The sequence below is a fragment of the Pogona vitticeps genome, chromosome 2, assembly GCF_051106095.1.
Source record: "Pogona vitticeps strain Pit_001003342236 chromosome 2, PviZW2.1, whole genome shotgun sequence".
Classification (NCBI taxonomy): Eukaryota; Metazoa; Chordata; class Lepidosauria; order Squamata; family Agamidae; genus Pogona; species Pogona vitticeps.
Genome location: NC_135784.1, coordinates 30,041,285 through 30,067,283, shown reverse-complemented (window position 1 = coordinate 30,067,283; position 25,999 = coordinate 30,041,285). Strand labels below are relative to the sequence as shown.

The following is a 25,999-nucleotide window of genomic DNA, read 5'->3' as shown; positions in this document are numbered from 1 at the left end:
CTTGATCGCAATCAAGTCCTGGCACCAAGGCTCAAGAGAGTACCCAGCTTGCAAATCTGAGTTTTCAGGGGAAATGTGACTACATCCAGAAGAGATCTTCCTTGTCCTTCTTTTCTTCTGGCTAGAAACACCTTCATCTCCTCAAGTTGTTTGCATTTATGCAGTTTACAGCTGACACTAGCAAAGCTCCGATCATCATATTCTTCCTGCAATGGGATATCACTAGTCCCACATTCATTCTGTTTTGGTCAGGCCTCACCTAGAGTATTGTGTCTAGTTCTGATCACTACAGTTGAAGAAGAATGTCAGGAAACTGGGATGTGTCCAGAGGGTTGGAAACAAAGACTTGTGAGGAAAAGTCGAGGGGAACTTGGCGTTTTTGGCTTGGAGGAGAGAAGGTGAAGAGATATAATAAACATCTTCAAATATTTGAAGGGCTGCTCTGTGAAAGGTGGAGCAGGCTCATTTTTGGCAGCTCTAGAGGGTAGGATCAGCAGTAATGGGTTCATGTTACAAGAAAGGAGACTTTGACCAAACATTAGGAAGAACGTCCCAACAGTGAAAGCCATTTAAACAATGCAATCTCCTCCCTCAGGTGGTTTGAGAGACTTTCCTTCAATGGAGAATTTTAAGCAGAGGCCGGATGGCTACCTATCAGGTGGATGCCCAACACTGGCAGGGGTCTGGATTCAATGCCCTTGGGGGTCCTTTCCAGCTCCACAAATCCATGGTTCTAAGATGATACTGAGGATAGCTATACCATCATATAGGAATCTTCTTTTGCAAGTGCATCACACTCATTTCACTAAATGCGTACAATGTGCCAGGATGGTTTTAGACCTTGCAAAAAAAAAATTTTTTAAGGGGGAAGCATGGAAATATTCATGCTTTTACTTCCTTACCAACTATAATTTAGCAAAACTGCTCTGTTCCCCATCACTTTCTAGTTATGAATGTCACAGCTCTCTGAACTTATGTAACACTTTCGATTCTGTTGCTAACTGTCCAGCCCAGTCATTTTGTGTAGAAGGCCCCAGACCTCTGAGTTTCTAGACCACATCCTTTGTCGATCAGAAGTATCACATCGAGTGAGGACATTTCACACGAGTCACCTCCTTCTCTCATTTTTAGAGGTGGCATTTGATGGTGCACACAAAGTTTATAATGGCCAAGAGGAAACAAATGTCAAATTTTGTATCCCATTAAGGGACCTTCCATCTTTTTTGAAGAAGAAGAAGAAGAAAAAGAGGAAGTAGAAGAGGGAAGGATTTTGGATTTCAGAGAGACTGAGATTGGAACAGTTCTGATACAAAATCGCCTGACCCTCTGGCAAAATGATTGGCGTCATTCTTTTATGGGTTCTCACAGGTAAGCAAAAGCAAAAATAAGATGACATTCTGTAAACTGCTTATTTGGGAATGGGGTTGGTTGGACGAACCTGTTGGTTATGCTATTAATGTTTGTGACATGCCATCAATTTGCATCGGACTTATAATGAGCAGGTCTTTCAAAGTATGTGAGACATTTAAGAAGTGGTTCTATCAGTGCCACCAACCGGATGAGTTTCCACAGCCAAGTGGGGATTTAAATTCAGGTCTTCCAAGTCCTAGTCCATCACTCTATCCACTGCAGAATCCTGGCTCTAGCTGATGGACTCATTAAAGGAAGCCTTAGCCTTATGTTTTTCACAAGAGTTGTGCAGAACTGTTAATGATAGGGCATTTTAGACATCATTCATTCATATAGCCATAGTAATTCAGAGTAATTCATAGTAATTCAGCACATAACGGCAATATTTTGAAGATGTCCTGGTGAAGTTTTTTTTTTTTTTGGTATCCTGAAAAGAAGCAATACGAAAAGGCATTGAATTTCTTCGTTTTCTGTGGAGATGCATAAAGCAGACCAGTCATCAACTTGATCTCCGTCCATATTTGTGGCTTCTGAGAATACTGAATAGATGCATTAATTTCATACGTAGATACATTTAACGTACACTCTCATTTTATAGATTAGTTTTGGGGTCTGTCTTTGAAGCAAGAGGTTACTGGAGTATTCCATCATTTAAAATATAGTTGGCTTTGTTTACAAAAGGACAACTGGAGCATAGACGTTAATAAAAAAAAGGTTCGCAAACATACAGGAAACCTATGGCTCCCACATCAGATCTCCACGGGGATCCTCTGGAGTTTTCGGAGGGGATTCTATCCACTCCTACCTTGTAGAGCCTCGTGGTGCAGTGGTTAAACTGCTGTACTGAAGCCAAAACTGTGCTCACGACCCAGGGTTCAATCCCAGATAGCTAGCTCAAGGTTCACTCAGCCTTCCATCTTTCTGAGGTTGGTAAAATGAGTACCCCGTTCTTTGGGGGGGAGGGGCAAAGTCTACCCTGCATAATTAACTTGTAAACTGCTCAGAGAGTGCTTTAAGTGCTATGGGGTGGTATACAAGCAGCATGCTTTGGTTTTGCTTTACCTTCACCCATTTGCAAACACATGAAGTGGATCAAGGCCTCTGACTCCAACTTCTCATGACCCTATGTCAGGTTTCCTCCTGAAACCAGACTGTTCCTTCCTACACCTTACTCCCCATGTTCCCGGGAGCTCCTGGGAGAGTCAATGTTGCAGGCAAGACCCCCTCCCCACTGCAAAAGAAAGGGAAAAGATCAAGCATTTTTTTCCAGCCAGTCTCCAATCCCCACATTAAAAATTGTGTCAAGAGACACACTCACTGACTGAAAAACCACATGATTACTACATGACATTAAACTGACTTCAAAAACTGTTAAGTAGCTCTCGATTTATTTCGATAGTGTAACCATGGCCATTCACAAGATGCTCTACTCTCAAATGCCCCTATTGGACATTGGTGGCAGCTTCTTACAGAAGAGTTTTCCACCATGAATACACCAGTCGATGTTACTTTATCAAAAGATTATTTCATGAGAATAATTAAAAAATGAACATAATGAAGAGAGATTGCTGAGATTAAATATATCTTTGCTCTATTGCCAATATTAAGCGCTCCAGATGGACAATGGCATCATACTGATTTTCAAAAATACTTTCAGGCATGGCAGCATCTTTCACCAACTCTAGAGCCAACAGCGAGGTAATGGCTGTTGTCCACCAGACGGCTCTGCTGCCCCTTTCCTTTCAGCCACCGAGCTCCTTCTGGGCATTCATTCGCATCAAATGGGAACGGATGGCCACCAATGGGAGTGTCCCCATCCTCGTCTGCCTGATAGACCGTTGCAAATCAAGCGGAGTCACTCACCAGTGGTGGGAAAGAGAATGCCTGAGTGACAAAGAAGTGGCCGGTGGATATCAGGAGCGAGCAGACATCTTCAGGAACGGGACACTGATCATTCAACAGGTGGAGCTAAAGGATGCTGGGATATACCTGGCGACAATACTGGCCACAGGTGTCGAACATGAAACAACAGTAAATCTTACGGTAACGGAAGGTAAGCATTTATTTATTTATTTATTTATTTATTTATTTATTTATTTATTTATTTATTTATTTATTTATTTATTTATTTATTTATTTATTTATTTATTTATTTATTTATTTATTTATTTATTTACCACCCGTCTGGCAGCCAAGGCCACGCTGGGACGACTCTACAATGACGAGACAAAACAATAAAAGAACGGAATAAAACAAAATCAACAAATCAAAAAGTGGAAAAGTGGGGGGAAAAGTTGAAGACATAGTGCAATACAGCATGGGATACAGGAATACAATATAATAGATTACATTTAACAGCATAAAAACATAAAAAGCATACATGTTGAATATTACATTTTTGGAGGCACTGTTGCATCAGGCTGTTATTTGTTCAGGAAAAGCCTGTCTAAATAGCCATGTTTTTAATAGCTTTTTTAAAAGAGCCCAGTGAGGGGTCCAGGCGATCTTTGGGTAGGAGAGTATTCCACAGCTACTGCCAAGAGGGCCCGATTTCTAGTGTTTGTTTTCTGGGCCTCTCTCGGGATCAGAACTCTCAGCCACTCTGTGGCTTCAGAGGACAGGAGTCTATGTTCAGGTGTAGAGTAGTTGAGTATTTGTAGCTGTGGGATGAGCTCTTTGTCCTTTTTCACGAGATTGGGTGATTATGGTGATCAGGGTGTTTTTTGTTATGTGTGTATTGTTGTGATAAGAGTGGGAGATGATCTGCCACTGTGATTGATGGGTGTCGTCAGCTAGTCCTTTGTGTGCAGTGATCACCAGTCCTTGTTGTTGGGTAGAGTTCATTTCTAATATAAAATGGTATTTTGTAGCAAATCAAATGAGGTATATAACATATATAGTGCAACTTTATAATTTAATATGGGTGAAGTTGCTCTGTCCCATGGCGGTTATATCATGGGGTTCTTCAGGGCTCAATACTGTCCCCCATACGGTTCAGCATCTACATGAAACCGCTGGGAGAGGTCATCAGGAGGTTTAGGCCGAGGAGTCAGCAATATGCTGACAATACTCAGCTCTACCTCTCGTTTTCCACCAATCCAGATGAGGCAGTTTCTGTGCTGAACTCGTGTCTGGACCTGATAATGGACTGGATGAGGGTTAATAAATTGAAACTCAATCCAGAGAAGACGGAAGTGCTGTTAGTGGGTACTTCACCGGACAGGTTGGAGGGCCATTTCCCTGCCCTGAATGGGGTTACACTCCCCCTAAGGGACAGGGTCCGCAGCTGGGGGGTGCTTCTGGACCCCAGTCTAACTCTGGAAGCCGAGGTGGACTCGGTGGCCAGGGGCGCCTTCCTTCAGCTGCGGAAATTATACCAGCTACGGCCCTACCTGGACGAGCGAAGTCTCATGACACACGGACTGGTAACATCTCGCATAGATTACTGTAATGTGCTCTACGTGCGGCTGCCTTGAAGATGGTCTGGCAACTGCAACGGGTTCAGAATCGAGCTGCGTGGCTGGTGAGTGGTGGGGCCGCTAGGGAACATATCAAGACAATTCTGTTTAAGTTACATTGGCTACCAGTTGCTGCCCAGACACAATTCAAAGTGCTTGTTTTGACATATAAAGCCCTAATGGCTTGGGCCCTGGATACTTGAAGGACCACCTCCTTCCATATGAGCCTACCCAGCAGTTAAGATCTAACCAGGGGGCCCTTTTGAAAGAGCCATCCCTTAAGGAGGTAAGAGGGATGGCTTGTAGACGATGGGCCTTTTCAGCAGCTGCCCCAGACTATGGAATGCTCTCCCGCCTGAGATTCGTCTGGCGCTGACGCTGATGACATTTCGGCGCCAGGTCGAAACCTTCCTGTTCCAGAAGGCTTTTAATTGAAATAATATCAGCTGTGGGTCCAATGAGAATTTTTAGAGTTTATATTTTAATTGCATTTTAATTGTTTTGACTTTTTATTGTATTTTAAATGTTGTAAGCCACCCAGAGACCTTTGGGTAGTGTGGGCGGCATATTAAATAAATAAATAAATAAATAAATAAATAAATAAATAAATAAATAAATAAATAAATAAATAAATAAATAAATAAATAAATAAATAAATAAATAAATAAATAAATAAATAAGAATTTCATAAAGCTGAGTGATCCATGTTAAAATTTTAAAAGAAGATTAAAGAAGTTTATTGCTAAAAAGATAGAGAACCCTTCCTTAAAAATATGGTACAAATCTGGAATGTAAGAAACTATTAAGCCCACTGATTTCGCCAATGACAGAATTAAAGCAATTTTCAGAAAACTTGAGAGGAGAATTGAGGAAAACATTGAAGGATAAACGAGTTATCAGATTAATTTATATAGTATCAAGACTTACATATATTTTCACAATTTCTTCCAGCAACTCTGGCCAGTTCCAAAGCCGACAGCCAGGTAATGGCTGTTGTCCACCAGACGGCTCTGCTGCCCCTTTCCTTTCAGCCTCCAAGCTCTTCCTGGACGTTCATTAGCATCAAATGGGAACGGATGATCGCCAGTGGGAGTGTCCCCATCCTCGTCTACCTGATAGACCGTTGCAATACAAGCGGAGTCACTCACCAGTGGTGGGAAAGAGAATGCCTGAGGCACAAAGAAGTGGCCAATGGATATCAGAAGCGAGCAGACATCTTCAGGAACGGGACACTGATCATTCAACAGGTGGAGCTAAAGGATGCTGGGATATACCTGGCGACAATACTGGCCACAGGTGTCGAACATGAAACAACAGTAAATCTTACGGTAACAGGAGGTAAGGAATAGAAATATGTGTCAATGTATACTCTATTACCATAAATGCATGCTGTCAATTCTGATTTCTGGCAATCCTTTCCCAAATTTTCTAGGTATGGAGTACTCGTAAATGGTTAGTCATTCCTTTCTGCGGGGAATGTGCTGTACTGTGCAGCTTTCCCCAATCTCCACAGGCTGGCTCTTCTCCCAGAACGTCCAGTGGAGAATCGAACTCCTGAGCTGTGGCTGTACAGGATCCAACCATCCAATATTTCTTTCTTCCATGATGTGAACTCTCTGGCTGGATAGCTCAGTGGTTTAGGTATCTGACTGAAGATTTAGAGTCTTGGAGTTTGATTCCTCATTGTGCCTCTCAGGTGCAGAGCCATGGGCAAGCTGCTCAGTCCAAGGATGCTCCCAGATGAAGGAAATGGTATACCACTTGTGTGTACAGTGGTGCCTCGCTTAACGGCCGCCCCGTTTAATGACGAATCCGCATAGCGATTAAGTTTTTGCGATCGCATTGCGATGTTTCTAATGGGGAAAAATTGCTTTGCGATGATCAGCAAGCTGTTTCGCTTACTGATTTTCGCATAGCGATGTTTTCCCAACAGCTGATCGGCAGTTCCAAAATGGCCGCCTGGTTAAAAATAAAGGCCGCCCGTTGTGTTTTTGCCCAGATTCCTCGCTTACCGGGCAACGAAAATGGCGTCCGTATGGAGGATGTTCGCATAAAGGTGAGTTATTTGCCCATAGGAACGCATTAAATGGGTTTTAATGCATTCCTATGGGCTTTTTTATTTCGCATAGCGACGAATCCGTATAGCGACGATTTTGGCTCCACAGATTATCATTGCTATGTGGGGCACCACTGTATTCTCTATCTATAAACCCTGGGAAGTTTTGCCATAAATTGGAATGGAGTTGATGGCATGGTATTATGATGGCAATGACCTGAGATGGGCATGAACCAGGGTTCAGCCACATAGTTTTTCTACGGGTGTTCTGGCTTCACAACCCTGCTTCTTCTGTTGTTTGCTCACAGTCAGTGCTCAAAGGAGGCAAGGCTGGGAAGCCAGGATGCCTGCAGAAAAGCAATGCAGCCAAACTGTACTGAACCATGGAACTCAAGAGGAAGAATCCAAGAACGTTGCTCCTAATGATGGCATGGTGTGTAATGCACTAACCCATTTAAAACAAACCTGATCCAGAGGGTTTGGAAACTTTCTGAAGCTAGTTTTTGGGAGCGAAGCAGAATGCAGTAGCATAGAGGGGAAGCAAAAATTTGTGTGGTCTTCACAGTTGTATTCCAGCAAGGTCTGTTTGCAGTCTTTATTTGTATTTATTTGGGAACAAACAGCACTGAATTCCTTCAAGTCAGGGCCCGATTAAGACTTTTAGAGGACCTAAGCACTGGAAGATTATTGCGCACTCTACAAACATAATGTGTAGTGGGTCCCATGGCTTGCAAAAACTGTATAACACGAACATTATATGCATGCAAATATGGTTGAATAGCATATGGCCAAAAAAAGAAGAACCACATATTTTATACAAAATCATACAATCAAATTACCGGTTTCCAGCCAAATATTGCTTTTTCACACGTTCATGTAGACAGATTTTGTCAGCATCTATAAACTGAAAAATTCAAAGAAGAGCTTAAAACCCCCTATTGGGGTGTTTTCAGTAGCGGCTACTATTTCTTTGGCTTGCACATAGAGTGCAAAAACCAATGGGTCTAAAAGACCGACAGCTCTTTTTATCCTTATCCCTACCCAACCTTCCAAAATACAGAATTAAAATTAAAAGAAAAAACACCAAGTGATGATGATGATGAAGACGACAACTGCTTATTACAATGTATAGTGGTGCCCTGCATAGCGACGATAATCCGTTCCGAAAAAGTTGTCATTATACAGATTCGTCACTATGCGGGGCAAAAAAGCCCATAGGAACGCATTAAAACATGTTTAATGCGTTCCTATGGGGGGGAACTCACCGTTCTGCGAAAATCCACCATTTTTGCTGCCCGGTAAGCGAGGAAAGGGCACGATAACACTGCAGGCGGACATTTTATTTACCCAGCGGCCATTTTGGAATCGCCGATCAGCTGTTTTTAAAACATCGCAATGTGAAAATCAGTAAGCAAAACGCTTACCAATCATCGCAAAGCGATGTTTTGCCATCTAAAACATCACAATGCGATCGCAAAAATGATCGCAAAAAAACACATCACTATGCAGATTCATCATTAAATGAATCGTTTGTTATGCAGGGCACCACTGTATTCTCGAAGGCTTTCACAGCTGATGGTTGTTGTGGGTTTTTCTGGGCTCTTTGGCCGTGTTCTGAAGGTTGTTCTTCCTGACGTTTCGCCAGTCTCTGTGGCTGGCATCTTCAGAGGACTGGAGTAGGAACTCTGTCCATGCTCTGTTGCAGTTTGTTGGATAGTTGAGTATTTATAGCTGTGGGGTTATTCAGGTTCACTCAAAACATGAGTTTTCTTGCTTGGCAAGTCTTTATACATTTTAGTTTTCCCTGGTTCATACTCAGTTGCTTTAGGTAAGGAGGTGGATTTCCTGGGGAAGAAGAGAGCCAAGGGGGATGGATGGATTGTGGTTTGTTAAGGAGGGTGCACCATTTGCACCATGGTCCTGTTACATACAGCACTGATGTTACCTGTCTGTCATGGGTTTGGAGGGAAAGTTCCATCCTATGGAGAGTGGAAGGCGGGACATCAGGAGGAGGGGCTGTACTGTATATATATGTGAAGCCTGGGTGGTGAAAGGGAGACGCTGGGATGTGACGAAGCAGCAGCTGGGAAGAAGAAGCTGTTGTGGGAGTCTGTGTGTCAGACAGGGTACTACTGTGTGTCAGAGTACCAACCTGATAGGTTCAGGTGTCTGTTGGTTAGCCAGAACTGATAGGTTCAGGGTCTGTGCTTCAAGTTAAGGGTTCTGTGTGAACCAAACTGTATGCCTGTATGACTGAGAATAAGCCACGTTACTTTATCTTATTCACCTGATTATTTTATTTTCCCTGTGTGTTGTATTTAAATAAACCTTATTCTTTATTTGTTTAAAAATCCATCCCTGGTCTGTGTGACTTCTTACAGGGAATGGTTGGTGGCAGCTTAGTTAAGTGTGGCAGATCCCAGTAGGTCTGGGTTTGTCACATTGATTGGTGTCCAGCGTGTGGGATACGACTGGTCCAGTTGTCCAGCGGTCCAGCAAAGCCTTGGCAAGTGTGCCCAGAGCAAGGGGGGTCTAGTCAGGGACAATCTGAGGCGCGTAGGTAATCTTCTAGGTGTACCTCACTGGGAGGTGCGCTAGTGGAAGAACGTGCCAAGTGGGAAGACTAGATTAGGGTGCTCTGAGGCAACTTGTTTTGGCGGGAAAAAAGCTGAGGCAAAACTGTGTAAAGTAGCAGTGATTTAGCCTGCCTGCTGAGAGGCCCAGCAGAGGGGGGTAGACTCTGGCTCGCAACTGTTGCAAGATTAGTGCTGAAGAACAGCAGCAATCTATAGAAAGCTGGTTCTGAGGCAAAAGGAAAAAAAAAAGTGGTCGTTTTATTTTGAGACTTGACTTTTTAAAGCAGCTTGTTCTGAGGGGGGATTATGCCCTTGACTCGAAGCCAAATGGCAGAAATGGGTGAAGTGAAAGACCCCCAGGTTGACCAAGGTTCTGAGGATGAATTTGGCTCAGTGCAGGGTGACAGCACGGGAGAGCAGAACCCAGAACTCAGAAAATTGCTCATAGCCCAACAGCATGAACTGAGGATGAGGCAATTTGAAATGGAGGAAAGGGAAAGAGAGGAAAGATTAGAGAGAGAAAGAATGGAGGAAAGGGAGAAACAACGGCAATTTGAACTAGAGAGAGAGAGAGAGAAAATTGCTCTGGAAAAAGAAAGGATGGCGTTTGAATTAAGAAAACTGGAAATGATGAACCAGAACAATAATAACAATAGGGATTCTGAGGGAGGCCAATTGTCTAAAGCTGACCTGAAGAAATTCCCTGTGTACCACAAGGGAGATTGTCCTGAGGTGTTCTTTTCCTTAGTGGAAAGAGCGTTTGTGGACTTCTCAGTGAGGGAAACTGAGAAGATGACCATCATGCGATCTTTAATCAGTGGTAGCCTGGCTGAGGTCTATGCCGAGATGCCTGAGGAACTGATGAAAGATTTTGCAGAGTTTAAAAAACTGGTGTTTGCAAGACATGGGATAAATGCGGAACAGTTGAGACAAAGATTTAGGTCAATCACCAAAAAGCCAGAGCAGACTTTTACCCAAGTGGGGGCCCAATTGGTGAGGCTGCTTGAGAAATGGCTATCGCAGGAGGGGACAGAGACCTTTCAACAGCTTAAAGATTTGATAGCGCTGGAACAGTTCTATTCAGTCCTGCATGGGGAATTGAAATTCCAGGTGAGGGAAAGGAAACCAAAATCTGTGGTGGAAGCTGCCGAGATCGCAGATTTTATTTCGCAAATAAGAAAGCCCTTGGGTGAGGGGAAATCTGTAGGTAAACCCAAAGAAACCTACAGCAAGTACTCTCAGGGACCAGGGAAAAGCCAGCAAGGGGGAGGGGCCCATGGTGAAGGGAAGCCCTCAGACATGAAACCAAGACCTCAGATTTTGGAGGGAAAACCAAAACAAGATGAGAGAGAATCAAAATACACCAGAAAATGTTATTTCTGTCAGGGAAAGGGCTATCTAATCTCAGAGTGTGAGAAATTAAAGCAGCTAAAAGGAATTGTGCCTCAGGATTCTAGTGGAACCAAGCCAAAAGCTGTGTTCTGTGTCCAGAGAGAGCAAGGCTCATTGTCACTGAGGGAGCCTGTTGCCATGGCTGCTCAGTCTGGAACGGCTGCATCTGCTGATCAGGCTGAGGAAGGTGGTCCTCTTGTGGAGGTCAAGCGATGCTTGCTCGTGAGAACAGATTCTCAGTTGTTTGAGACAGCAGGGGTGGACGTAGGAATACTTGACCGTCAGTATCGGGGGCTGCGGGACACTTGTTCTCAGGTGACCCTGTGCCATCCAGATATTATTCCTAGGGAGTATGTAATCCCAAATGAGAGCATGAAGGTGGCAGGGATTGAGGGGCAGATAATCTCACTGCCAGTCGCGGAGGTACCTGTCAACTTTCAAGGCTGGAGGGGAGTGTGGCGGCTAGCGATTTCATCTACTCTGCCAGCAGCCGTGCTCGTGGGAAATGACCTGGCTGAACATGTGAAAAGGGTGCTAGTGATTACACGCTCACAAGCCACCACGGGGACAGTTCAGGGGGGTAATGATGAGCCAGAGACGGAAGCAGGTGGGGGGAGTTCAGAAGCTGTGGTGGAAACCTTGACCACAGACAGCAGATTTGGACAAGAGCAAAAGGCAGACGCCACTCTCCAAAAGTGTTTTGAACAGGTGACTGACGCCCAGCTAACACCTGAAACCCCAGTGAGATTTCTGGAGAAAAAGGGGATTTTATATAGAGAGACCCTGAGGAATATCTCAAAAGGGGGAGATGGGATCAGAAGTCAGCTGGTGGTACCTGAAAAGTATCGCCCCATGATCTTACAAAGGGGGCACTCTGACATGTTTGCTGCACACTTAGGGGTGAACAAAACACAGCAGAGAATCACACAGAATTTTTACTGGCCTGACATAGGGAAGCAGATCAGGGAGTTCTGTAAACAATGTGATGTGTGTCAAAGGCAGGGGAATAGCCGCGACAGGACCAAAGCAAAGTTGTGCCCTTTGCCTGTGATTGACACTCCGTTCAAATGCATAGGGGTGGATATTGTGGGACCTTTGCCCAAGGCCACAAAGAGGGGGAACAGGTTCATTCTCACCATTGTGGACCATGCCACGAGGTACCCTGAAGCCATACCCTTGACTAATATTGAAACTAACACAGTGGCAGATGCCTTGGTGGGGTATATGTCCAGGATGGGATTTGCCTCAGAAATAATCACAGATTTGGGCGCATCGTTCACATCAAAGCTCATGAAACGCTTATGGCAAATCTATGGAATTAAGCACAAGGAAACTACTGCCTATCATCCTGAAAGTAATGGGTTAACTGAGAAGTTCAATGGGACTCTAATGCGCATGATTAGGGCTTACTTGGCAGAGAATCCAAACAATTGGGACCAGAAGCTGCAATCCCTTTTGTTTGCTTATTGATCAGTGCCACAAGCCAGTACCGGGTTTAGTCCATTTGAACTTTTATTTGGGAGAAGGGTGAAAGGGCCCCTTGATTTGATCAAACAAAATTGGGAGCAGATCACCCAGGATGACCCACAAGACGTTGTGACATACATAGACACCTTGATGAATGACCTAAAGAGAAATCTAGAGCTGGCAGCAGAAAACCTGCAAGCTCAGAAGGTCAGAAAGAAAGCTTGGGATGACCAGGAAGGCAGGGAGAGGCACTTAAACCCAGGGGAGGAAGTGCTTTGGCCTAGGCCTTGCAGAGAGAGCAAACTGCAGCTGGGTATCCCAGAAAGAAAATACTTAGGTCACATGGTAGGGGGAGGAGTGATAAAACCCCTGGAGGCCAAAATAGAAGCAGTTCGTGATTGGCCTAGACCCAACACCAAGAAAAAGGTCAAATCATTTCTTGGGTTGGTGGGCTACTACAGAAAGTTCATCCCGAGGTTTAGCGAGATTGCGGCTCCGCTGACCGATCTGACGAGGAAGAAGGCTGATGACCGCATCCCATGGACCAGCGACTGTGAGGAGGCGTTCCAGAGGTTGAAGCAGGCGCTCATCAACTATCCAGTGCTGCGGGCTCCAGACTTCGACAGGGAGTTCATCATCTACACCGATGCGTCTAACAGCGGGGTAGGAGCAGTTCTGTGCCAGGAGGATGAGAATGGTGACCAGCATCCAGTGTCCTACCTGAGTAGGAAACTTCAAAAAGGTGAGAGACATTTGGCAACCGTGGAGAAGGAGTGTTTGGCCATAGTCTACGCGATCCAGAAGGCCAAGCCTTACATCTGGGGAAGACATTTTGTTCTGTGCACTGACCATTCACCACTGCAATGGTTAAAGACAATGAAAACCCACAATAGCAAACTTATGAGGTGGGCTTTAAACCTACAGGACTATGACTTTGAAGTGAAGGTGGTCAAAGGGTCAGTGAACTGTGTTGCTGACGCCTTGTCAAGAAGACCTGAAGAATGAAGACGGCGAAAGAAACATGGACTATGTATATATATTGGTGACAAAAGGTTAAATGTACCTGTTTTTTGAACTTGGTTTGTATGAATAAAGGTAAATTGATGTAATGTATATGGTAAATGTTTAAATGCCTAATTGCTATGGTTAACTTAGAATGTAAGTATAAGTAAGTATGATATGGTATGTATAACTGTTGTTGTGTGTTTTATCCAGGTTGTTTTTTTGGGAAAAAGCACCTTAGCTTTCCCCCTACAAAACAACTTATAAAGAGGGGAGGTGTTACATACAGCACTGATGTTACCTGTCTGTCATGGGTTTGGAGGGAAAGTTCCATCCTATGGAGAGTGGAAGGCGGGACATCAGGAGGAGGGGCTGTACTGTATATATATGTGAAGCCTGGGTGGTGAAAGGGAGACGCTGGGATGTGACGAAGCAGCAGCTGGGAAGAAGAAGCTGTTGTGGGAGTCTGTGTGTCAGACAGGGTACTACTGTGTGTCAGAGTACCAACCTGATAGGTTCAGGTGTCTGTTGGTTAGCCAGAACTGATAGGTTCAGGGTCTGTGCTTCAAGTTAAGGGTTCTGTGTGAACCAAACTGTATGCCTGTATGACTGAGAATAAGCCACGTTACTTTATCTTATTCACCTGATTATTTTATTTTCCCTGTGTGTTGTATTTAAATAAACCTTATTCTTTATTTGTTTAAAAATCCATCCCTGGTCTGTGTGACTTCTTACAGGGAATGGTTGGTGGCAGCTTAGTTAAGTGTGGCAGATCCCAGTAGGTCTGGGTTTGTCACAGGTCCATGGTAAATCCAGCACTGAAAAAACAACAGCAACCTATCTGGTGTTCCCTTCCCTTGTTGATGCCCTAAGAGTGGGTCCCGATGATGCCACAGATGTGGGGCAGACAGGAGTGGGTAGTTTTTTCAAGGCCTTTTGCCAGTCCTGTTAGATCTTGTACCACATGAATCATGAATCATGATAGTAGTACTCTATTAGTAGTACTCTAAATAGCACAAAAGGACCAATAAAAAGCCAAGAGTGGAGGAATGGGTAGGAAAGAGGAGGCTTGAACTATCTCACTATCTTCCTCAGTCCTGTTTGTATTCCCCACTTCTAGGTGCAGAAGCTTTGTGGAAACTCAACACCGAGAACACAATCCGAATGGTCTTGGCTTGCTTGACTCTGTGCTTTCTTGGGCTGCTGGTCATGGAGGTAAGTGTTGCATTTATGGTGTATCACCATAAATGAAACATATTCTGCTCTCCCATGCACAAAGGGCATGGCACCTGATTCCTTTATCTATGGAGAGCATTGCAGAGATTTTAACATATAAGAGCCATCAGTCAGTGGTGGAAATCTGGTACAGTGGTGCCCCGCATAGCAACATTAATCCGTTCCGGATTAATCATCGCTATGAGGAAACATCGCTATACGGAACGGAAAAACATTTAATGCGTTCCTATGGCTCCTAAACTCACCGTTCAGCGAAGTTCCTCCATAGTGCTGCCATTTTCGCGCCCTCGGTAAGCGAGGGCAGGGCGCGAAAATGGTTGCGGTGGCCATTTTGAGTGTGCGGTGGCCATTTTGGAACCGCCAATCAGCTGCTGAAAAAAACATCGCAATGTGAAGATCGGTAAGCGAAATGCTTACCGATCATCGCAATGCGATGTTTTGACCATTAAAATGACGCAATGCGATCACGTTAGAGATCTCAAAAAAGAGATCGCTATGCGGATTCGTCGTTAAACAGTCCGCTCGTTAAGCGAGGCACCACTGTATTGCCCAGATCAGTTCAAATTAATTGGCCACACAGGGAAAGAGAAGGAAAGCCTTGTTTGCAGCTTGTTAATGTAGCCCTCTTGTGGCCCAGCAGGTGACATACCTTCAGAAGAGATATTCAAGTAAGTTGAAATAAGTTGTTAACAAGGACAACATGCCAATTTCCCCTCTTTCTCTCTCTTCCCCTCCCCCGTCTAGTTGCCTTATTAGATCATAGATGTGTTTGCTAATGGTACATGCACACTACCAGCTTGTTTGAATTCTTCAGCTTGCCAGCTTTCAAACACAACCATAGGTAGACCTGCAGACAGGTCAAATTTTGGCCGGCAGACAGGTCAAAATAATACAAATGGTATTGTTTGCCAAGATCCCGACATCCTGGAAATCTCCTGGTTTGGATCTTTGCTCTCCCTCCCGTGGCCAGCCACTGTATCAGTTTTCTGCATCATTTCAAGTGATCAGACTGCCTGAATCAATGCAAACCAAACATTTTTTTAAAAAAAGAAGCCCAACAGAGGAAGGAAATACTATGGATTGGGGGGGGGCTTCTAGGCTGATTCACATTTCCCTTTGAATCATGTAATCAATAGAATCACCCTGCCCCCAAACCTATAGTATTGGCCACATTTGCTGCCAGTGTGGTCGCGCCCTCCATGCATTCTTTCAACATGTGATAGTACAGATTCACCTTTGGCACCCATCGTCCCAATAGGCCACAGATTTGTTGACTATGTAAAGGGATTCTACATGCAAAGAGGCATACAGACACAGAGATTGCCTTCCTATGAGGGGACATGTGCATGGAAGAGACCCATGTGGGCACATCTGTGCCTCCTTTGTAACAGGTCTCCTTCCTAATGTAATCAAAATAGGCAGCTGTGTTCGGTGTGGTTGGGATTTGCATGGATTGGAGGTGGGGGCTAGCCAGTGCAATCCAGCAGCATCTCATCACATGCTGAAAATACTCATGAGGAGGCTTGATCAAATTTCCCTGTGGGCAGGAAAAACTGAAATCTGAAGTGGCCAGTGTGAGATTTGAATGCTTCCATAAACACATACACAATGACCACGTCCTGTAATGCAACCTGGACAAGAGCTGGGATCTTAGAGTTGTTCACACCATGTTCGCGGAAGAATTCTAAGATTTATTTATATTTTTTAAGTCTCCCTCCCTCATCCAAAAGTCCACATTCTGGTCAGGACACATGGAGTGAAAAGTTCTCAGACCTTTTGATTAGCTGTTCCATTTCTAATGTGTAATGCGCTCTGTGTCAGCCATGTGTATTAGAAAAACACGTCTGACAGATGCAAAGTAAACATTCGTTGTTAATGGGAATGGGTTGAAAAATCCACAGCTGGTGGACCGAACATGACAGAAGCCTCTTTGTTTGTGTCCTAGCATGTTTACACTTCAAGCAACCTCATTACCCAAAGAAGCAAGATTATGGATGAGATTAACTTGTGATTTAAACTCGTACGTCATTGATGGTTCACCTTCCCCATCTTCCTGAGACAACAGGATCAATAGCTGAAGGGAGGACATCTCCATGATGCTTTTGGAGTGCTGGCATCTTCTCATCCAACCCTTTTGCTGTACTGCCGTGTAAGTGTCTGCTACTAGCCTGACATCAAACTTGATCTGGAATTTTATGGACATCTACAGTGTCTTCATTGACTTTCTTCATTGACCAACGCACAAATCATCAAACATTAACCCAACAATGGGTTGTTAATCAGATGCCTGACTGGACACAGGACTGAGATGTACTTGGCACCTAGTTAATTAGCCACTATTAGCCACGTCAAGTTATGCAAATCTTATGTGAACACCAAAAGGGTCCTAGTCTATGTGCTATTTGAGCTAACACCATAATATCATCTGTTGAGACTGGACATAGGAGGTTCATATTTTTATCCTAGGGGATACAAAGCTCAGAACCGCAGGTGTCAGAGTGATCCATACCTGTCCCCCAAAACAGCCCAGTCCACTCGCTGGGCTCCTTGGAGCATATGGCATTCTCAGTGGCAACATTGTATCAATTGCAGATGCAGTCCTGCTGGTCCTTCCCCAACTCTCTCCTCAGCCACCGAGCCAGGAGGCTCATCTTCCCGCTTCCTTGCCGGAGCGGTCGGGAAGTGCTGGCAGGACTATGTCCATGATTGGTGTGATGTTGCCACTGACAGATGCTCACAGGATGAGGAGCCCAATGGTTCAGGTGGGGCAGGGATGGACCACCCTGGCACCTATGGTGCTGAGCTTCACATTCATATCTCCCAGGATATGTCTTCTTGTAACGATGGTAAATCTTTTATTTCCAACATTCTTGCAGGTTCAAGTTCAATATTTAACTAGTTCTGTTCCTTCCGAGGTTTATTTATGGTTTCACTTCATTGTGAAACCATAAATAAACCTCGGAAGGTTGGTTGGTTTTTCCATTTCACTCTGGGTTCTTAAGGTTGGTGAGGGTAATAAACCCAATCTCCAAATGGTTCCAACACTTTCTGTCTTACGACTGGTCACAATCTTGGATTCAATGACCCTTAGGGGTCCTTTCCAGCTCTTCAATTCTATGATTGTAAGATAACACTGAGGATAGTGATACCATCATGTAGGAATCTCCTCCTTCATGCATAGAGTTGCAAAACACATGTTCACCATATAAGTTTGATGTTCTCCTATTGTTTCAGGCCTTATAATGCATGTTGCTTTTAAAAGAGGGAAAGTATGGAAGCAAATTTAGTAAAGCTTCACTGTTCTCTCCTTACTTTCTGGTTATGAATGCCCTGTTTCTCGGAACGAATGTAATCCTTTCCATTGTGGTGCTAAGTGCCCAGCACGGTGACATTGTGCAGAAGGCCCCGGACCTCTGAGTTTCTAGACCACATCCTGTTACCAGACAAGCAAGGTTTAAAAAACACCCCTCCAACGTGCATACCACAGGCTGTTTATAACTGGAAAATTTGTCAAGGACAAGTATAGGTTAAAACAGTGGCAGAGAAGAAATGCCTTAAAGGTCAAAAGATAAGCCATGGCCCTGAGAGGAAATACAGCTGTATAGCTCAAAAATGACCCCATCAAAAGTACGTACATTTAAAAAGTACACCCTTCTCTCACTGATGAAACCAAGGAATGCTTCCCAAATAGAGATTCAGAGCAATTCAGAAGCAATATCAAAATTGGCAGCCGTTGTTACACACTTTGGCTGGTCCACTCAAGCTGATGGGATATTCAGAATAGTGACAAATTCTACTGTGATCCATAATGGCCTTAACGATTCAAATAAGAGGAAATGAATCAGTACAGTGGTGCCTCGCATTACGACATTAATTCATTCCAGTTAAATTGCTGTAGAACGAAAACATCGTAATGCGAAAATAAAAAGCCCATTGAAACGCATTGAAACCCCTTCAATGTGTTCCAATGGGCTGGAAACTCACTGTCCAGCGAAGATCCTCCATAGGGCAGCCATTTTCGGAGCCTGTGCAGCAAGGAATCCGTCCCAGAAAACAGCGGGGAGCCATTTTATTTACGGCAGCCATTTTGAAACAGCCATTCAGCTGTCGTTTTGCGAAGAATCGCCAAGCAAAAAACCCCTATTCAGACCATCGTTTTGTGATTGCAAAAGCGATCAGAAAAAAGTCATCGTAATGCGGGACAATTGTAAAGCGAGGCATGACTGTACCACTAAAAGTTCTTGGGATGTTCATCTCAGGATGACCACATGACCATGATTCAATAGAACAGAGGTATGGAAAGTATCGGAACAACTAGAAAACATTTTCCTCATGTGATCAGAGTCAAAGAATCATCAAACGGTCTGCATCCCTATTCTTCCAATGAAGCTTAGGGCTTGATCACACATGAGAAAAGAACTGCAGTTCATTTAATCCGTCTGTTGTACTGATACATTTTTTCCTGAAGTCATGTAATATACCCTGTTTCCCTAAAAATAAGACCTAATCTGGAAATCAGCCCTAGTATGATTTTTCAGGATGCTTGTAATATAAGCCCTACCCCCCCAAATAAGCCACATTTAAGTGTAACCTCACCCTCCACCATTGTGCAGCAACCAGAAGAAGATGACATGACTATATTTGAATAAATATAGATGGTTGTGCTCACTGGAAGGACAGATCCTGAAGTACTTTGGCCATCTCATGAGAAGAGAAGATTCCTTGGAAAAGACCCTGATGTTGGGAAAGTGTGAGGGCAAGAGGAGAAGGGGACGACAGAGGATGAGATGGTTGGACAGTGTCATTGAAGCAACCAACATGAATTTGACACAACTCCAGGAGGCAGTGGAAGATAGGAGGGCCTGGTGTGCTCTGGTCCATGGGGTCACAAAGAGTTGGACACGATTAAACAACAACGACGAGATTGTTGTGCATGACAAAATAAATAAAACAACCCCTGAAAATAAGCCCTTAATGCATGTTTGGAACAAAAATTAATATAAGACCCTGTCTTATTTTTGGGGAAATGCAGTATACATATTGGTGGGAGTGTTTACTTTGTTTTTAACTGTATTGATTTCTTTCTTTCTATTTGACCAATTATATCAGGTTACACTGCTCTTTGATTTTGTATTGACTCATTTTCTCTCCAGTTCCTTTGTTCAATCAGCCCTGTCTCCTTTTTTTTTATTACCAAAGATGATATATCGATAAAGTGGTAGGAGCCTTCTCTCATCCTCCCCCTTTCCCTTCCCTCCTTTAGTCACTCATCCATTTGTCCTTATCTCTCCCACTCATTTCTAAGCTTTCATTTTTCTTTTCCCTTTTGAACAGCATCAACAAGAGGAAGTGGGTTTTAAAAGACTTGCAATGTACAGTGGTGCCCCGCATAGCAATGATAATCCGTTCCGGATAAATCGTCGCTATCTGGAAACATCGCTATAAGGAACGGAAAACCCCATAGGAACGCATTAAACCCTGTTTAATGCGTTCCTATGGGGGAAAAACTCACCATTATGTGAAGATCCTCCATATGGCCGCCATTTTTGCCACCTCGGTAAGCGAGATAATCACACAAAAACACTGTGGGCGGCCATTTTCTTCACCAGGCGGCCATTTTGGAACCGCCGATCAGCTGTTCTGAAAACATTGCAATGCGAAGATCAGTAAGCGAAAAGCTTACCGATCATCGTAATGTGATGTTTTCCCATTCAAAACATTGCAATGCGATCGCTTTTGCGATCGCAAAATCCGCATCACTATGCGGATTCATCATTAACCAAAGGGCTCGTTAAGCGAGGCACCACTGTATTGTTAAAAGCAGGGTTTTTAAAAATGCAATTCTCATTTTTTTACAGTTCAAAGCAGGAAATATTTTTTTATTTTTTTAGAAACAAAAAACCCCAAAAATACAAATAAGTGCTTACTATACACCAAATTCTACCATTAATTCCATACCCACGGGACCCCTTTGAACAATACATTTAGTACAAGCTTCCTTTCCAAAATTGTATAAATTCTTGTTTAGAGGATTTCCCCTTTCCTTTCACTAATATAAATTCAACAAACTACCCCAAATAGCACAAAAAATATTTGAACTTATTTCCCCTCTTTTCCTCTTGAGTTCAGTAGTTAATTTATCATTTAATGCAATGTCCCATACTTCACCAAACCTTCTGTTCCTATCTCTTTTTCCTCTAGTTCGAAGATTAAATTATATATTGTACCTGCTACTCCCTTCATTAAAACATCTTTCTGCAAATCTTCATGTGAGGATAGAAATTGGTCGTACTTAGTACATTCTCTACATTTACCATTGGTTTTCAACCATTCATTTGTCCAGCTGTCTAGCTGAATATAATTATACCATGCTAGTTTATTAGTTTGAAGTTTAACCATAATCTGATCTTTCGATCTCATTTGACTCATCCAGTCCTTCAATCTTGTAACATTTTTGTCCTTAAACAAATCTACTAAACCTTTTAAATTTGTAGGAAAAAATTCTATTTCAGTCACCAGTTTTAATGGTGAAGTCAAAAGACATAACTTCTCTATATATTTATTCCATATATTTAACATATTTCTTAAAAAGGGGTTATTCATCTGGTTTATTATATTTCTTTTTACAACATTAAACAAGTATTTTTCTACATTCCCATTTATTTCTGAGGATTCCGTATCCCACCAAATTAATTTTTCATTGTAGTATATAATATCTCCAATAAATCTTAACTGATTCGCTATATAATAATTTTTTACTCTAGGTATACCTAAATCTCCTCCTTTTTTTGAGCCTTATACCAGTATCTTTTATTTATTCTAGATTTTTTTTACCTTGATTACAAAATCCATTTACTAATCCCTGCCAATACTTGAAATCTTCTTCTTCTAATTGTATTGGGAGTATCCTAAATAAAAAGGTAATTTTAGGTAATATTTTCATTTTAATCATAGCGATTTTCCCAAACCATGATAGATTCAGTTTAGAATACTCTTGCAAATTATCTTTAATATCACTTTTTAGTTTATTAAAATTTTTCTCCTTTAATTTTTGAGTCATTTTATCTATATTTATACCTAAATATTTAATATTTGTTGTATTTTATTTTAATGGTATTTTAATTGTTGTAAGCTGCCCATAGACCTTTGGGTAGAGTGGGCGGAATATAAGTTGAATGAATGAATGAATGAATGAATGAATGAATGAATGAATGAATGAATGAAATTACACATTTTAAAACTATATTTATAAAAAAACTTCTTGTTCATGTTTATTATGATTAAACATCATTATTTGTGTTTTTGCCAATTAATAGTTAATCCTGTTAATTCCCCAATTTTTTCTAAATGATTTTTAATATTGCCCATACTTTCTACTGGATTTTTAATAGTCAATAATGAATCATCAGCTAATAAGTTGATCTTAATTGCATCCTTTTTTCCTACTGTCATTTTAATGGAGTTAATTTCAGTATTAACTACCTTAGAAAATAAATCTAAATCTAAATGTAAATATAAATATAAATGTAAATATAATTTTTTTTCTAGAGTAACTATTATGTACAACTGAAAAATAAGTATATCTTCTTTCATCACCTTTCATTTCTCTCCAAATATCCTTCAATTGATTATTTCTTACCTTCTTGCTCAATATTGTATTTCTATGATGAATCTCATTCCAATCATAAAAGATTTTGTCTTTTATTTTATTCATAACCATATTAAAATATCCTGCCATAATAACATAACCTTTCTTTACCTTTTGCATTTCTTTAAAAACCATATCATAAAAATATCCCTGTTTATTACTAGGTGAATAAACATGAACCAAAATATATTCTTCCGACCATGGAAACTCATAGTGTAATCATTTTTTAAAAATCTTTAAAATGCCATATATTTTCTTGTTTCTGTTTGAGCAAGGAGTGATCCCAAGGATGTCATAGAGATGGAGTGGTCAGGAACTGGGAAGGGGTCGCTTCTCCCAGGCTTCGTACCATTGCTATCTGCTTTTCTCTAATAAATACAAAAGAGCAAATAAAAAAGCCAAGAGGAAGGGCAAGGGACTCAAGAGACATGTAAACAGGAGAATACACTTAAGCCCATCGCTCTGAATGAAGCAATGCACAAATAAACACCTTTAGCTTCAGCCAGTTGGGAAAGGCTGGGTTTGCTGTGTAGGCTTTAAAACTACCATTCAAACCATAATCAAACCATCTTGTCTTCCCGGGATGTTCGCTCTTAAATGCGTCTCCTTGTCTAGAAACCTAAAGAAGCGCAGCATGTTCTATCAAACCTCAGCCAGTGCTCTGAGAGCTGGCCAACCTAGAGGGGGCACGGATGGAGTGGTGAAAATGGATAGGGAAGAGGCAGCTTCAACCATTCTGCTTCCTTCATCAGTCCAGGTTATAACCCATACTTCTAGGTGCAGAAACTTCTAGGTGTTAGGAGAAGTTTCAGGTGGTTGCAAATGAGGGCAAATGTGTTGTACCAACAGCATTTGTTCTGTTGATTCTCAATTTTAGGTTGGGCCGTAGGTTCAGTTCCACCTCTAGTCTTGAAGGCAGGGATGGTGAAGGTGTGCCCCCCAGATGTTACTGGACAACCATTCCCAGCTTCTCTTTCTATTGGAAAAGACATTAATGCTACGAAAAGTTGAAAGCAGCAGGAAAAGAAGAAGACCAAATAGGAGATGGATTGATTCCCTAAAGGAAGCTGTAGGATTGAGTTTACAAGAGCTGAGCAGGGCTGCTGAGGATGGGACATTTTGGAGGTCTTTCATTCATGGTCACCATAAGTCTGAAGTGACATAAGGTTGACATTGTTATCATTAGGCAAGGTAAATTAAGGTGGCTTGGTCTTCAGTGGGCAGTTGAGACTGCCTGGATTTACAAATGGAGATGTCAACTATGACTGGATTGATATGAGGCAACGCAACTGGCAATTTTATTGATTAATTGATTGATTGATTGATTGATTGATTGATTGATTGATTGATTGATTTGATTGATTTGATTTGATTTGATTTGATTTGATTTGATTTGATTTGATTTGATTTGATTTGATTGATTTGATTTATACCCCGCCTATCTGGTCTAAAAGACCACTCTAGGCAGCTTCCAATATAGTAAAAACAGTGAAATAATACAAAAAATTACATAAATCATATTGTAATAAACACAATACAGCAATAGAATAAAATACATAAAGAGAGAATAAACAGAAAAGTTAGATATTAACTGGAGGGAAGGCCTGAATGTTTAGCCAAAGTGCCCAAAGTGGGGGCCGCACGGATCTCAGGAGGCAGGTTGTTGCAGAGGCGAGGAGCCACCACCAAGAAGGCCCGGTTTTGTGTCTTTTCCTTCCGGGCCTCTCTCGTCGTCAGGCTCATCAGCCTCACCTCCTGGCTCATGCGGGTGATCCAGGTAGATCTTGGTGGGAGTAGGCATTCTGCCAAATATCGAGGTTTTAAGTTTTCTTTGGGGACTTTTAGGCTTTCTATGGGACTGTTGTGATCAGTAGTCTAAATGAAAGAAGGCTGACAGGGTCAAACCCTGGAACTCTTTCTGCATAGCAGCAACTGTGGCCTCATCCACACCCACACCTATGACTTCCCCTTTTTTTCTTTAAGCCTAGCTTCCATCCCAAGAGTAACTGGAAGGGAAATACTGTAGGCAATCCCAGAATAAGATATAAGAATAATTAAGAGCCAATTGCGAGTAGATAGCTCGGTGGTTTAGGTATCTGGCTGTGGAACTGGAGGTTGGGAGTTTGATTCCCGACTGTGCCTCCTTGATATGGAGCTGGACATGATGATATACAGAGTCCCTTTGAGCTTTGCAATTCTAAGGTGGTGGTGGTGGTTATATTCCTGATCATATACGTTTTGTGTTACTTGCTGCAACTAATTGCAGCTAACTGATGAGGGGCTGGGTTCGTCTCTGTCGCATGCCGGATCCTGGGCTCAGGGACAAAATTGAACTCCAGGACCTTATCAACTAAACAAAACTAGTCAAAGAAAGTTAAGAACCTTACACAAATAGCGGTAGGATTCCAGCCATTAACTTTACTAAAGATCTTATTTGTTGGTGTGGATCCATCCACCTGCCTCCATTTCTGGAGTTCCTTTATGGGGGGGGGGCTGGTTGGCTATCAGGACTGTCATGATGATGAGCATCTGCAATTCCAAATTTACCATGACTGCACTGGTTCTGATGAGCCTCTTCCCTACAAAAAGGCATTATTATATCACTGGTGAGGTTCAGTGAGTTGCACTGGATATGAAATGGTTGCATTAGATTAGCCCTCCCTCCCTCTCTCCCTCTCCCTCTCCCTCTCCCTCTCCCTCTCCCTCTCTCTCTCTCTCTCTCTGTGTGTGTGTGTGTGTGTGTGTGTGTGTGTGTGTGTGTGTGTGTGTGTGTGTGTGTGTGTGTGTGTGTGTGTGTGTGTGGTTAAATCTTTTTCCAGTCTAGAGGAATCAACAGTTCCTCTTTTTTTTAGCGCAGTGCCCTTTTGTGATTGAGCTAGAATAAGAGCTGCTGAACATGGCTGGCCAAGAAAGCCACAGGGCAAGACCATCGAGAAGATCATTACCAGCTGCAGCATCTCCTGAACAAGAAAAAACGTACTGGGCTTTTAGTATACACTCCATTTTAAAAAATGTTACTATGTTTGGATGTAGATGTTGATTTGAGTATAAAGCAAATCAATGAAAAATCAAAAGGCAGATCAGAGAATAGGGATTCCGCCTGTGCTGGATGGGGTTACTCTCACCTTAAAAACACAGGTGTGCAGCTTTTCAGGAAAAAAAACAGGTGTGCAGCTTTGCAGCAAGTTGCCCTTGGATTCATCCCTGTGCCTGGATGCCCAGGTTTCAGCATGGCCCAGGAGTACCTTTGCACAGTTTAAACTAGTGTTCGAGCTGTGCCCATTCTTGGAAAAATCTGATCTAGCCACAGGGACACAATGCCTTAGTTTCATCCTAAGGATTACTGTAATGTGCTATATATGGAGATGCCTATGAAAAGTGTTCAAAACAGATTCAGCATGCTACAGCCAGATTGTTAACTGGGGCTGGTTATAAGAATCACGCAACCTCCCCCCCCCCCCATTACAGCAGCTCCACTGACTGCGCTGACCCATTTCCAGGCACAATTAAAAATGCTGCTTTTAATCTATAAAGCCTAGAGTAGCTTGGGTCTAAACTACCTCAAAGACTGCATCTCGCTTTATGATTCTGCCTGGGTATTCAGATGGTCAAAGGAGGTCTTTCTTTCAATTCCACCACTGGGACTAGTGGGGACATGGGAGCGGCCCATCCCTGTCACTGCTTCCAAACTTTGGAACATCCCTTCCACGGGAAGCCAGACTGACCCCTGCCTTTGCTATCCTCCCACAGGCAT

The 25,999-nt window shown here is 42.6% G+C and overlaps 1 protein-coding gene across 2 annotated transcripts; it reads left to right on the top strand.

The window, feature by feature from the left end:
• The first annotated feature begins 968 nt into the window (after nt 1–968).
• Nucleotides 969–25,937, top strand: LOC110091637 (uncharacterized). Of its 2 annotated transcripts, XM_072989131.2 has the most exons (5): nt 969–1,368; nt 3,068–3,463; nt 5,820–6,206; nt 14,482–14,576; nt 16,543–19,721. In XM_072989131.2, the coding sequence occupies exons 1-5, from the start codon at nt 1,335–1,337 to the stop codon at nt 16,606–16,608; spliced, it is 978 nt and encodes a 325-aa protein (XP_072845232.2). In that variant the 5' UTR covers nt 969–1,334; the 3' UTR covers nt 16,609–19,721. The 2 variants fall into 2 exon arrangements, with proteins under 2 accessions (XP_072845232.2, XP_078244837.1); XM_078388711.1 differs by lacking the exons at nt 14,482–14,576; nt 16,543–19,721 and adding an exon at nt 25,098–25,937.
• The last annotated feature ends 62 nt before the right edge of the window (nt 25,938–25,999 follow it).